The sequence below is a fragment of the Tenrec ecaudatus genome, chromosome 13 (genome assembly GCF_050624435.1).
Source record: "Tenrec ecaudatus isolate mTenEca1 chromosome 13, mTenEca1.hap1, whole genome shotgun sequence".
NCBI lineage: Eukaryota > Metazoa > Chordata > Mammalia > Afrosoricida > Tenrecidae > Tenrec > Tenrec ecaudatus.
Genome location: NC_134542.1, coordinates 78,031,925 through 78,046,374, shown reverse-complemented (window position 1 = coordinate 78,046,374; position 14,450 = coordinate 78,031,925). Strand labels below are relative to the sequence as shown.

The window sequence follows — 14,450 nt, the reverse complement described above, 5'->3', positions numbered from 1 at the left end:
ACTGGGACTTTAGACTCTGTCCTTTTGAGGCCCAAAGCATTCTTCATAAGCTGCACCAGAAGGACTCAATGGAGAAGCTCCATTAAGCGAACTGGGCTTTATTTTAAAGTCACCTGTAGCACATTTAAGGAAATGACATACCTTATATACTCGTGTATAAGCCAGGTTTGGCTTATACACGGATCAGTGGTACCCCCAGTGAGGTGTAACATCTTGCTGACCACCCCCCCCCCTCAGGTAGCACCCATTATCTCGCGGGTGATTGCGTCTTCTCCGCTGTTCATTCAAAGCCCCGCTGACACTGCAGGGCTTTGAATGTTTGTTTACTCACATCTAACCAACCAATCAGAGCCGTCCTATGACGTGTATCTTTGAATAAGCCTTTTAAAGATGTGCGAAGGATGTGGCATGAATGGATGTCATCTGGTTAAGCCCGATTAACAAAAGGAGGAAATCTCATGAAGCCTGACATAGAGTTAATAGCAAAGTGGGTTCGAGATGCTTGGGAAGACATGGTGTGACGTGCCTTCCAGAAATGTAGTATTAATAATGCTATGGATGGAAGTGAAGACTGCGCTTTGTGTGAAAATAACAGCAGTCCTGGCAATCTCAGTGAGGGCAGCGTCTATGATGACCTCACACCAGCTGAAGCTCTGCATTGGGATACGGATGATGATGAGGAATCCAGTTTTGAAGGATTTTAACTCTTTACATTTTAGCTTGGTTGCTGATTGAGCTCAGGGAATAGTACTCTTAAGGTATCATTGTTTATACCTAATTGTTTTTGTTGAACCTGTTTTCTACTTACTGTGCTGGTTTACTGATGTTAAATGACTTGTCCTTTTATTTATGTTTTTTAATTTAAAATAAATATTTACATTACCCCATTGATGTCTCAATTTTTAGTAATTTTCATTTGTTTTGATTATTGAAACTCACCAATAGCTTCCGCATTTTCCACCCTAAGCTTATACTTGAGTTAATCAGTTTTTCTGGTTTCCCAGGTAATAATTAGGTACCTTGACTTATACTCGGATCAGCTTATATTCGACTGTATCCGGTACGTCCTTGAATCTGAGGCTGAAAAGCCCAAAAGTGTGAGAAGCAGATGACTGTTAACGCAAGATTATGGGGTTGGTTATGGTTGTTGGACTTTGGTTCCGATTTCTTGCTGTGAGGATGCTCATTGAATTTTGGCCCAGGACTACTGTATATCATTTTAATGCCCTTCTTGCTTACCTATGACTTGTTTTAGTCTGGTAGACATCGTTCTTCCTTTGTGAATGAGTGTTGTTTACAGTTTTTCCCTACCACCAACCCCATTCTTCATGTAAATAGTCTCCAAATTACTTAAGAGTTTAATCTGTACAAGTGAACAATTCATGTATTTCAGTCTGAAGCCAGCCTTTACTTGTATAACTTCCTTTCTCACCAGTGTTTTCAAAGTAGCATCTTTTCTTTTCAATACTCTGAAGAGGTCTTGTGCAGCAGATTTACCTAATACAATGTATCGTTTGATCTCTTGACTGCTGGTGCCCGTGAGTGGATTTGGACTGTGTGACATAGTCTAACTGCCCATTACGGTTTCCTAGGCTGTGATCGTTAAAGGAACAGGTCATCCCCTTATTGTCTAAAAGAGCTACTAACCTTGTGATTAGCAGCCAAGCATTTAACCATGTCTCAGCAGAACTTCTTTTACCACATTAGATACTGAAATTTTTCCAGGTTGTAAATGTAAAATATTCATAGCAGGCAAAGGTACTTTAAGATTATTTTGCCAGTCATAAGCATCCTCAGAAAAAGAGGGTTTTAACTATCCAGTACATTCCGTCTCCTAAAGCTTCACAAACATCTCTGCTTATCAATTAATTTCTAGGTATGAAAAAAGTAGATCAAAAGGTTTATGGATTCTATGACTCTTAATATACCTTGCTCAGTTGCTTTTCTGATAATTTTCATTTTCTACCAACAGTACTGACAGTCTCTTTTATTACACCCTTTGTCTTAATATGTTAATTGGCATTTCTTTAATTAAAGATGGTCAACTAGTGATGCCGAACATTTTTTTAATAGTTAGTTCATCATGTATTTCTTCTATAATTAGTTTCTTTATATTCTTTACCATGTATCCATTAAGGTTTTAGTATTTTTAAAGTTTACTTGTATTGACTTGTCATAAATTGAGCAAATATTTTTCTCTGGATTTATGAATTTTGTATTCAGAAATTTTAGATTATGCTTCTTTCATTTGTTCAATTTCTTCTTTCATTTGTTCAATTGTGTTCATACCTAGAAAGTGTTTTAACATCTAGATCAGATGGATATTAACCAATATTGTTATTTTAGTTCTTATAAAGTAGCTAATTTAGCTTTAAATGACTATTGTTAAACAAAATATATTAGAAAAGAACATATTTAATTTTGTGGTGATACTTTTGAAATTTTTTTAAAGGGGACTTGAAATCCATGAATATACATTGAAAACAATTACAGACAACTCCAAAAATGTCTTCAGAGCCAACCATATATTTCAAAATTTTATAGTAGAGATCATTTATATTACATGTGTGTGTATGTATGTGTACATATATAGCTCTGTGCCACTGGGGTGTATGTGTATGTTTCTGTCTATCAAAACGTTGGTGGTATAGTGGTTATGCATTGGGGCTACTCACTACTATGCCAGCAGTTCTAACCCCCAGGTGCTCGTGGGAGAAAGATAAGGCTTTCCATTCTCATAAAAAGTTACAGTCTTAGAAACTCACAGGGGCAGTTGTACCCTTTGCTGTAAGGTCCCTATGAGTCGGTGTCAACTCCATGACTGTGAGACTGATGAGACCATTAGTTTTAACTGCTTTTAATGCCCTTAACTAATCTTTTTAGATAATGGCTTTTAAGACTTTTCATGTTCCTTATATAAGTTTTTTTCAAGGAGGGAAGCGCTAGAGCATATTTTGTCTTCAGGCTTTTAAATATTGAATATAAAACTTTTGACTTTGGTTTTTTTCTCTTAAAACTTTTACTTTATTGTTTCTGTCATTTAGTTCTGCAAATAAATCTAGAGTCCTCCTGAGGTATGTTTTTCCTGCAGTTCTTTGGTTTTCCAGATTGTATTGATTATAGAATGTTTGTTTCACCCATGTAATAAAGACAGCTAAGGTTTTGGGGTTTTTTGCAAGGTATAGTTCTTTCTTCATTTGTTGTTGCTCTATATTTCACCTATTTTCTTCATTGTTACTTGCCCAAAGTTTAGCTATTTTTAAATCCACCAAGGAAAGTGTTCTCCAGCTTTATCTTTGCTTATTGATTTCCTCAAGAATGACTGCAAATATCACTTTAGAACTCCCATTATCTCTCTTACACTATTCTATTTCAGTAGTTTTCATCTATTGACTGCATTCTGGCATATCTAAAGTTTATAGTCCATATTACTTTTTGAACTGAATTGTCATGTTATTTTTATTCTTCCAGTATGATTTTAATTTTATTTTTGTCTTCTCACTTTTTATGTTTACTAATGCCAAAATGCTTCCTTAACTGCTGTTTATAATGTCTTTTTGTGAATAACTCTTTTTCTCTTAGAAACATCAGAATACTATTCACCAAGAGTGGTTTCCTAAAGACCACGTATGTAGATTCCCCAAACCTCTATTTTCGCCCTTAACTTGGGAGCTAATTAGATTATCTTTGGTCTGAAGGTACACAGGGTCACTTATATACCTCTTCTAATTCAGTTTCCAAGGTTTTAATGGAGCTCTTTTTCTCCTACATTGCATGAGTGTACTATTCTACACTGACGGGTTATAGAAAAACCACAGGACCAGATAGTAACTGCTAGTCCAGGTTCTTAAACTCTATCCCAAAGTGTTTTACATGTGATTTGTTGTTTCTTAAGGATGTCTTTCACTGCAACAAATTTCTATCTACTTTTTGCCAAGTTGGTGTTTTTCTTTTTTGGGGTGGGGGGGATTTTGCTAGATCGAGAGAGAAAGAGAAAGAAAGAAATACTTGGGGTGAAAAAAAAACATTGACTGCCTCAAAAAATAGTGCCCATGAAACTGGTTTTCTCTTAGTACATACTTTCTGTTAATATGTTTCCAAACCAGAGGTAGATAGTAAGGGGAGAACTTAAGGTTGTGTAGCTCTTTGCTTGCTGCTCGCTTTCTCTTTTGTAGAATAATGGTGATATGTATGTGATTGAGCAGATCTTGACTCATAGTGACATTGTATAATAGATGAAGAACTGCGTGTAGGGTTGATTAGCCTTCCATGTTTACAGGAGTAGATTACCAGGTGCCCCTGAGCTCCCAGCAGAGCTGGGTGGGTTCCATTAGTCTGCCAAGTGGATTAACCATTGCATCCCCAGGGTGACTGGTGGGTATTTTATGTTCCATAACATTGGCTTGAAGTACTTTAATGTATTCATGCATTTTTCAACTAATAGAGTTCTCACTGTGCTTTGGCGTTTATTAGGTACTGGTTACATATATTGACCAAAGTGAGGTGTTTCTTCCTTCCTTGGTGTTGGAAATAATTTGTCGAATCTGTCAGTAACGCATTTTGATGATGTTGCTATGATCTTTTATCTACCCCCAACTCTTTTTTTCCCCTCCAGGAATATTTTCTGGAAAGTTTAGCAGCCAATCAACCTATTGCCATAAATTCTGACTCATTACAATTCGATTGTTTAGAAAAGGCTCTGTTAGTAACTATGAAGGTCCCTAAGTAACACAAAGGTTTGTACTTGACTGCTAACCTAAAGGCCTGGCGATGTGCGAACTTTGAGATTACAGCCAACAAAACCATATTGAGCAGTTCTCTGTCACCATGAGCTGAAATGGTTGGCAGCTAACAACAGATACTGATTTGATGTTTTTCTCAATATTCACTTTTAAATTTCCTTTGGCTCCAGACAGTATTTCTGAGTACAGTGTCATTAACTTGATTTTGTAGGATTCTTTTTCTAAAACATCTCAGCACAACCATCTTGATACTGCTCTCATTTTTAAAAATTGGAGTAATAAAATTATTGTACGCTTTTATGGTTTTCATGGTTTCAGAAAATGCGTTAGCATGATAGTACTTTAATTTACCTTACAGTTTTCATTCTAATAGGATTCATATCTTTGAAGCGGAAATAGTAAGGTTACATTAGGTGGTAATAGATGGAAAATTTAGTTGCATTTGAACCTACGTACTTTATCACATTTAATATAAAAATAAAATTGGAGATGTGCTTTTTCTTACCACTTTGCACATAAGAAAAAGAAAATGAAGTAATTTTGACATATGATTCTTATGTTTAGGAAAAATTTATTCTAGAATCTTTATTATACATAATGCTTCCAGTAAATATTATAAGCTTAAAATTTGTTTTGATTGTTGCTTAAGTGAGAGTTTACAGTGCAAATTAGTTTTTCGTTGAGTTTTTTTTTTAATTTGGATTTAGTACATATATCATTCCATGCTTCAAACACACCCAGCAGTATTGTGTCCCACTGATGATTTTATACACAGATTATTCTGTGTCATTGGTTGCTGCCTTCATTTTCCACATTCCCACGTTTGGGTCCTCTTTTGGGTTCTTTCAGTTTTTCTGTACTTTCCTGTCTTCTTGATTTTGCTTTTGGGCAAATGTTGCCTGTTGGGTCTGAGTTCCTTTTGGGTGTTGTTTTCACTTTGTAGCCCTGTCTATTTGAATGAATGGTGATCTCTGGAGTGGCTTTCTTTCTAAATTAGAAGTGTGTCTAAAGGCCAAGGTTTGGTGAGTTTCCACTAGTTTCTGTCTAGTAAGTCTGGTCTTGTTTACTAACGGTACTCTCTGAACTGGTGCCCTCCATTGTGACCGGGCTCAGAGTGGTCAGAGGGGGTAGCCTGGCCCCATCTAGTTCTTCTGCCTCAGATGAGTGGAGGCTCTGGTTCGTGTGCTCCATTATTTCGTTGGACTAATGTTTTCCTTGAGACTTTGGTTTTCTTCATTCTTCTTTGCTCTACATGGGAAGAGACTAATAGTGATAGAAGGCTGCTTACAAGCTTTAAGATTGCTATCATTATTCACCAAAGTATGATGTACAGTACTGTTTTTTCTAACTTATTATGCCAATTGACCTAGATTTATTTTATAAGCTCTTAAGCAAAATCCACCCAAGATGATAACAGCCTTTAAAATATAAATAGATAAAGGAATACACATAGACCTACAAAGTACACATAGACTTATAAGTGTGAAATGTAATGAGCAAAGCAATTGTAAGTAAACGCGTAAGTGTGAGATTTACAATTTGGATAGCTAACATGCTTGTTATATGCTTTGTGATAGAGTTACTGTCAAAGAAAGGGAGCTTTAAGCAAAACAAACTGGTCATTGTAAACCACATCTCATTTAAATCCTCAGGCTTCCAGTATTAAACTGTCAGTTTTCAAATTAATGGTGTCACAGTAAGACTGTAAGCACGGTGAGGGGAGGGCTGGTGGGTGTCTCTCAGTTACTTTGTATGCCACAGTGCTGGAGTCCAAAGAGACAGGCTTCCATTGAAAACCAGTGTCTTCCTTCATCCGCAATGAAAGGAATATAATATTTATTTTAAATATGTGTTGGTCAGGATTTTAGAAATATTTGCCTAATAGCTATACCTTTCATACGCAATTTATTCACAGTTGGGCAATAGTGTTAAGTTTGTTGTTGTCTTGTGGTGAGGCAAAGGAAACAACTTCATGAAGTGAATGGCAGAGTGTGTTGCTCAATCTTTTAGCTTAGAAAACTTCTCCCTTCTTTCCTTTCACCTTATGCCTGTGCATCTGCCAGGTGATCCCATCACCCTAATCTACATGTTCACTTTAGCTGAAAATCGGTCTCAGAGATACTGCTTTTTTGTTGTTGTTGATCACTTTAGTTAATCATACTAGTCCAGCACCATTTTACATTTATAGCACAGTAAGAATTGTGACTAATTGGGGCATTAGAATTACTTTATAGCTAAGGTAGGTTCACATTGCTTGAAAGACTTCAACTTTGTTGTGCATTGAAAACTTGCCTCTTTCCCACTGGACATCCCCTTACAGAATGGTCGTGGGGAGGAGATAAGCCAGTCAGGGTGGGATGTAGCAACGGCGAAACATACAACTTTACTTTCTAAATGCTTCCTCCCCCCCCCTCACACACACACACTATCATGATCCCAATTCTACCTTACAAATCTGGCTAGACCAGGTGATGTACACTGGTACAGATAGGAACTGGAAACACAGGGAATCCAAGGTGGATGATCCCTTCGGGACCAGTGGTGTGAGTGGCATTACTGGGAAGGTAGAGGGAGGGTGGGTTGGAAAGGGGGAGCCAATTACAAGGATTTATATATAACCTACTTCCAAGGGGATGGACAACAGAGAAGTGGGTGAAGGGAGACGTCGGACAGTGCAAGATATGACAAAATAATAATTTGTAAATTATCAAGGGTTTATGAAGAGGGGAGTGGGGATGGAGGGGAAAAATGAGGAGCTGATGCCAGGGGCTTGGGTGAAGAGCAAATGTTTTGAGAATGATGATGGCAATGAATGTACAAATGTGCTTTACATAATTGATGTATATATGGATTGTGATAAGAGTTGTATGAGCCCCTAATAAGATGATTTAAAAAATCTATGTAAAGTTGATAAGGAAAAAAAAAACTAGGAAAAATAAAGGAAAGAACACTTGCCTGATACCAAGCCTTTTCTTGTTTTATAGGGGTTTGATATTTGAAACCTTGTTTTCATTACTTATGTTGTAATGAATAAAAGGTTATTTGACATGTTATACTAGCATTCTTTTAAAATACATGTACTTGTGTTTGACACGTAACTTTAATTTTAAACTTGTAAACTATTTTATAATAATTGGTACACTTGTTTCTAGGGGCCACCTACTGATGCTCCTGCCGTGGACACAGCGGAACAAGTCTATATTTCTTCCCTGGCACTGTTAAAAGTAAGTATTGAACGGGGCTCCTTTCTTTAGGAAACTCTATTGCTTTCACTGTTTTCTTTATTTTTAGAACCTTCAGCAACATACTCTGCTTAGACATAAACTATTGTTTTAGGTGCTTCTATAAATAGAGTAATTTACTTCCTCTTACACAAAATTAAGCCAAAGTGTAGAACAAGGTACAAAAATTGTCAAAGTTCTCAAAGCAATGAGGTTTGTGTCTGCTTTACAGATGCTAAAACATGGTCGTGCTGGAGTGCCGATGGAAGTTATGGGTCTGATGCTTGGAGAGTTTGTAGACGATTACACCGTCAGAGTGATTGATGTGTTTGCAATGCCACAGTCAGGAACAGTGAGTACTTTTAGGGTTGCCTGCTACAAATAAGTGTTTCTCTTCTCTTTTTCTAGGCAAAAGAACTTTTCATCATATTTTCCCACTTATATCATCATCTTTTACCTATGAAAAAATAGTTTTAATGAATTATTAGAGCCAGAAGTTTCTAGATTGTATTCAACTAAATCACCTCTAAGTGCTCTGTGCATTCCTGGTAGGGCCACAAGATGAATTCATACCTTCGGCTTTAACATAGAAAATAGCAGGGATTCGTTTGTTCAGTCTGAATACTTGGTTCAAAATACTTAAAAGATTTTCTTTCTGTTTTTAATTCATGTGTATTAGCTAGTGCTCATGTTTTATTTCCATTGTTTTGAAACATGTCCCTTGTTTAAAAAAAAAAAATATATATATATATATATGTCTCTTGTTTAAATATTCTACATATAGTAACGAATGACTGTTAAGCTTTTACTGTTTAAAATAATATGTTATAAAAACACTCAAAATTATAGAGAATCTTAAGTTATTTTTGCCCTGACATGATTGTTTGTTTCTAGAATAAGCTTACTCCATACAGAATTTGAAAGTAATCTACTCTGTTCAGACTATATTGTTCTTTCTGGGAAGGTTTTTTTTTTAATGCATTGGACTTGTGTGGATAGGTATACCTTTAGATTGAAGGGAAATAGTCATTCTTTTTAATTTCCAAAAAAAGGTGGTAATGCACATAATCTTCCCATATACTTGCCAAAAAAGGATACTTTGGATGTTTCATATGAGTGGCTTTTCTATTATATGCAGCATTTCTCTGATCAAGCCTAATACAATGCCTCTCACTCAAACTCTGCCAGTTAGTTGATTCTGACTCACAGTAACCCCATAAGCCAGGGTAGAAACTGTCCCTGGGGTTATACCTTTTTATGGGAGTAGAAAGCCTTGTCTTCTAAGGAGCCCAATGGCCTGTAGGTTCAAACACTGACCTTGTGTTTAGCAACCCAGTGTGTAACCACTACACTATCAGGGCGCCTATGATACTTAGATTAAATAATTATTATAGATTTTTTTGAGGTTATGTACACTACGTATTCCTTGATAAAGTATATATCAGTGAAATACAAATTACATTTTTAGTAATACAACATCTACAAGGGGGCTTCAAAAAAGTTTGTGGAACAATTTCATTGTCTTTTAATGCCATTCTTGTATACTTTAAATCCATTAAATTTATTATGTACATTGTGTACAGACACAGAGAACTCTGTGTGCTATGTCTTGGACTATAATTATATCTACCTTTTTGAGGGTTGATGGTGAAGTTAGTGGCAGGATTCTCACCTTCTCCCTAGGAGAACTGCACGTGATGTTTCTGTTGGTGCATTTCCAATGCAGCTGTCGCTCGTTTGTCGTTGGAGGCCTGTATGTTTCTATAATACGAGGCTTCTAGACTTTAAAACAGATTAGGAAGCAAGGCCTGGCGATTGACTTCCAAAGGTCAGTTAATAAAAATTCATCAATCACAATGGTCCTAACCACAATAGACCAGGCAGTAGTTCATTCTGTAGGCAGTTAGTCACCATTAGTAGAGTGCTGACTTATTGGGGCATTTAATAACAGCTACTTCTTTTTTGTGTCAGCACACAGAAACACATAATCAGACAAGCTATTGTTTCTGTCAAGTGTAACCTTCATGTAAATTTACAATAAGGTAAATGGTTCTTGGGATTTTAAAAATATGACTATTTCTTTGTAAATGCTTGACAATGCCCAATAGAAGATTTTTGGACCCCATGCTGAAAAACATTCTTAGTCCAAAACCCCTACAGATTTTAGCTCCCTGTTCTGGAGGATCGGGTCCCTGATGGCATGGTGCTTGTAAACTGAGCTGTTAACTGCAAGGTCAGCAGTTTCAGACCCACAGAGGCAGTTCTGTCCTGTCCTTGAGGGTTATTATGAGTCAGCATGGACTTCTGCAGCATGCTCCCACAGTGAACATTTTCAAACCACTTGGTTTGGTGGGAAGGAAGTACTTTACATTTAATGCTTTGTTTATAGGGAGGATTAGATTTAGATTCTATTAGAATAAAGTCCATCTGGTACTCTATCACCAGAGAGATGATAGGAACCTTTTTTGTTGTTCTATGTTATGCAATTGAAGTTTGGGCAAAATAGTGCGTGTAAAATACCTGGTTGTTCATTGTCTGGGGGAGCGTTTTTGTGATTTAAGTTTCAAGCACTATTCTAAAGTGTTTATTTTCCTAAACTACCTAATCTGTCAAGAAGTCCTAAGTAAAGTGCTACGCTTTTTACCCCATCCATCCAAACAGCAGCACCATCAGAAAGCATGCTGCTCTAGGAAACTAATGGATTATTTTCTTCCTTGATGTATATGCCTTATTTAATAGAAAGTGGGGGATATTCTCTCATTATAGCTGAATCGTTCTAGAACACTTGAGTGAAGGGGAAGAGAACTTGTTGCCATCAAGTGGGGTCCAACTCATAGCAACCTTTTGTACAGTAGAAGGAGACAGTGCCTGGTCTGGCACTGTCCTCATAAGTGTTACCTTTGAGTCTTTTGTTGCAGTTACTGTATCAGTCTATCTGGTTGAGAGAGATAGCTCTCATTTATAAGAAGATGGCATTAAAAACGGTGTGTTTCTTGGTAGGTCTTACCAAAATTTGTGGTTGGTACATTTATTTGCTATTTCTGATTATATTTATTTACAAGGCTCATAAACTATTTAGAGATCCTGAAAAATATTTTAAATCGTTACTGATGTAACACTTAAGTAGTTGACAACTTTGGAAGCATTGCTGGTGTGTATGCTTTATAATTGAATGATGTGATTGAGTATCAATTATTATTAAAACCTATACAAAGGTTTGGGGTGTCCCCAAATAATAAGCAGTTGTATTTTGGAGCTTTTTATTTATTCATTTAATCTAAACTTAGCTCCTTTCCCCAAAGTCCTAAAAGCTAATCATTTTTCTTACTTTCTAAATCAGGGGGTAAGTGTGGAGGCCGTTGATCCAGTGTTCCAAGCCAAAATGTTGGATATGTTGAAGCAGACAGGAAGGTAACTATTTTATATGCTCATATAAAGTAAGGGAGGGTGGGAAATGGTTTAATGAATTTCAGAAGCATGCCTTTGCATTTAAGAATATCAGCAGTAGAACAAAAGCCATATAGTTGCTGTAAAAGGGTCTAGCAGTATCGATACTATGTACTACCCAGCTAGTCACTCTTTCCTCTATAGAATCCAGAAAATTTGCCAGAGAGCAGTTGTGTATTAAAATTCTCTACTATGTTATAGTGAGCTTGAACTGTAACTTCCCTCTGTTAAGCCTATGGGATTACTGTCTAGTCACATATAATTTGAAGAGCTTGTAGTTTCCATGTATGTGAGATATGTACTGAATGAGATTCTGAATATTTAATAATGTCTATAAGACATACGAGTTTTAAAGAAAGAGAAAGTTGATTCTGAATATTTTTCAAACACCCCCCCCCACACACACACACACACACTCCCAGGCTGAATCTCTCAATAGTTGTCATTCTCTTGCTCAAATTCTTCCACTGTGGAAAAAACTTCAAAATTAATGTTAGCAAAAGGCTCAGCAGCCAGGCAGAATAGTGCAAATTGGTTTTTGACTGAGTTCCTAGTTCTACTGCTGGTTTAATTGATATTTAATCCTTTCACAACAGTGGATCCTGGTGTCCATTGTTAAAAATGTACTCTGTGCCTGGAAAATCCAACTCCCAGAGCTAAGGCGTTAAGGAGTAGATATTTACTTGAATGCTGAAAGGGTAAAAACTGGCTCTGAGAAAGTGTGGTAACAAGGTGAAAAACTGAAAGCCTTATCTACCACTGCTAATGTGCATCTCTTAATGATGGCACTCCTTTGTCACACTTATTCATTCCCATGTTTTCTGGATAATGTGGTATATGATTTCAGTGTTTCTAATGGTGTTTTTTCACACCTGTGTGTTTTTCATCTCTTCTTAATTTATACCCTGTTAGTGTGTTGTTTCTTTTCATATCATAAATGTATTACTTGTTCCTGTTCTGAGCATCTGAATGCCCTCTTTGTTTCAGGCCTGAGATGGTTGTTGGTTGGTATCACAGTCACCCTGGCTTTGGTTGTTGGCTTTCTGGTGTGGATATCAACACTCAGCAGAGCTTTGAAGCCTTGTCGGAGAGAGCTGTGGCAGTGGTTGTGGATCCTATTCAGAGTGTAAAAGGAAAGGTAGAGTAGATCTATCTTTATTAGCATCTATCGCCACATTGAGTTTACAGACAAGTTATTTAAAAATCTATTTTGTTTAAAGCAGATATCTTAATTACATAGAAAACCCCTGCCTGTTTACTTAAAACAAACAGAAAGCTGAACAAGGCTATAAATGTATCTTGGCATTATTAGCAGGTAATTATTTTGAGATGTGTTTCTGATTTAATCAGCTATTTTCTAATAGTCATGAATGTTTGTTAATTTTTTTAATTCCATAGAATTAAGCCTCATTAAAAGCATGTGACACACATGTTATTAGTATTTTAATACATTTATAAAATTTATTTTAAAATGTCGTATTTGGCATTGGCACCACATTTAAACAATTAGAAGAAAGAGCTATGCTTTTAGACACTGTACAGGATACATTTGCTGTTGTATGTACAAAATATGTTAGACAATGAAAATTTGCCCCAAAGACTTGGTATCAACCATTTGCATTTCTCCAGTGAGAATGCAGATGAATGATTAAATATGCTAAATGATTCTAAAAAGAGATTAACTTGCAAAGCGAATTGGATTATAGTTGTTCTTTGTGGAAATCTCTTTTGTTCTTGTTTAGTTCTCTCTCTCTCTTTTTTTGTTCGTTCGTTCGTTCTTTTTTTCTTTCTTTCTAGCCCCATATGCCATTTTCCTATTTCCTGCCTCCTGACAGCAGGGAGCAGCTCTATTATCACCTTCACAGAGCTGTCTGCAAATGTGAGAGGCAATTCGATTTTGCTCAACCACAGGGAGAGTGGATTAGAAAACTACAGAACATACAGAAATTGGCTAGGTGGTTACTGCTTTAAAATACTGCTGAGGTGTCTTGTTTGAGCATGTACTTCCATTGTAGTGTAGAATAATTGTTGAAATAAAATCACAATACATTTATGGAATCCTTTTTATGCAGTTTTTTACAAATAATTGTTAGAGAACTTAAAAATAAATATTAGCTTGCTATCAGACCTGGAGTTTGATCTGTTCACCAGCACAAACAAACTAAACATGGCAGTTACTGTAGCATGCTTATCTGTCAGGAATTTGGAGTTGAACATTTTCTGACTTCACATTATTACAATGGATAGAAATTGAAGCCTTCTCTAAATCATGTGCCTATTAATGTGGTTTCCCTTTTTGGGGGCAGAAACTGTAAACAAAAATAGTAATAGTAAAAGCTGATATATAAGACAATTCAAAATAGATAACTTCTGAGCTTACTATGTACCTGTATTTCAAATTATTTACCTTTAAAAAAAGAAAATTAAGTATATTGTTAGCTTTATTTTTTTTTACATTCAACATGACTTTTTAATTCATTATTATTGTTGTTATTTTAAATCATATTATTGGGGGCCTGTACAGCTATCACAATTCATACATTCATTGTGTCAACCACATTTGTACATTTGTTGTCATCATCATTTTCAAAACATTTTCTTTCTACTTGAGCCCTCAGAATCAGCTTTTCATTTTTCCCTGCCTTCCCTCCCTCCCTCATGAACCCTTGATAATTTTTTATTATTTTTTTCATGTCTTACACTGACCGATGTCTCCCTTCACCCACTTTTCTGTTGTCCATCTTCCCTGGGAGGGAGTTATAGGTAAATCATTGTGATCAGTTCCCTCTATTTCCCCCCACCTTCCCCTCCTGGTATGAGTACGCTCAATACTGGTCCTGAGGGGTTCATCTGGCCTGGATTCTCTGTGTTTCCAGCTCTTAACCTGTACACGTGTACATTCGCTAGTCTAGCCGGATTTGTAAGGTAGAATTGGGTCATGCGAGTAGAGGGGAAGAAAGCACTAAAGAACTAGAGGAAAGTTGTGTGTATCAGTGGTGCTATAATGCACTCTGACTGACTCATCTCCCCATGACCCTTT

The 14,450-nt window shown here is 36.5% G+C and overlaps 1 protein-coding gene across 1 annotated transcript in view; it reads left to right on the top strand.

Moving 5' to 3' along the window:
• PSMD14 (proteasome 26S subunit, non-ATPase 14) overlaps positions 1-14,450 on the top strand; it is a 98,504-nt gene that overhangs the window by 42,799 nt on the left and 41,255 nt on the right. Inside the window, exons 4-7 of the mRNA XM_075529551.1 lie at positions 7,895-7,966; positions 8,196-8,315; positions 11,304-11,374; positions 12,398-12,548. Coding sequence (XP_075385666.1) covers positions 7,895-7,966; positions 8,196-8,315; positions 11,304-11,374; positions 12,398-12,548 — 414 coding nt within the window. The remainder of the gene's footprint in view (positions 1-7,894; positions 7,967-8,195; positions 8,316-11,303; positions 11,375-12,397; positions 12,549-14,450) is intronic.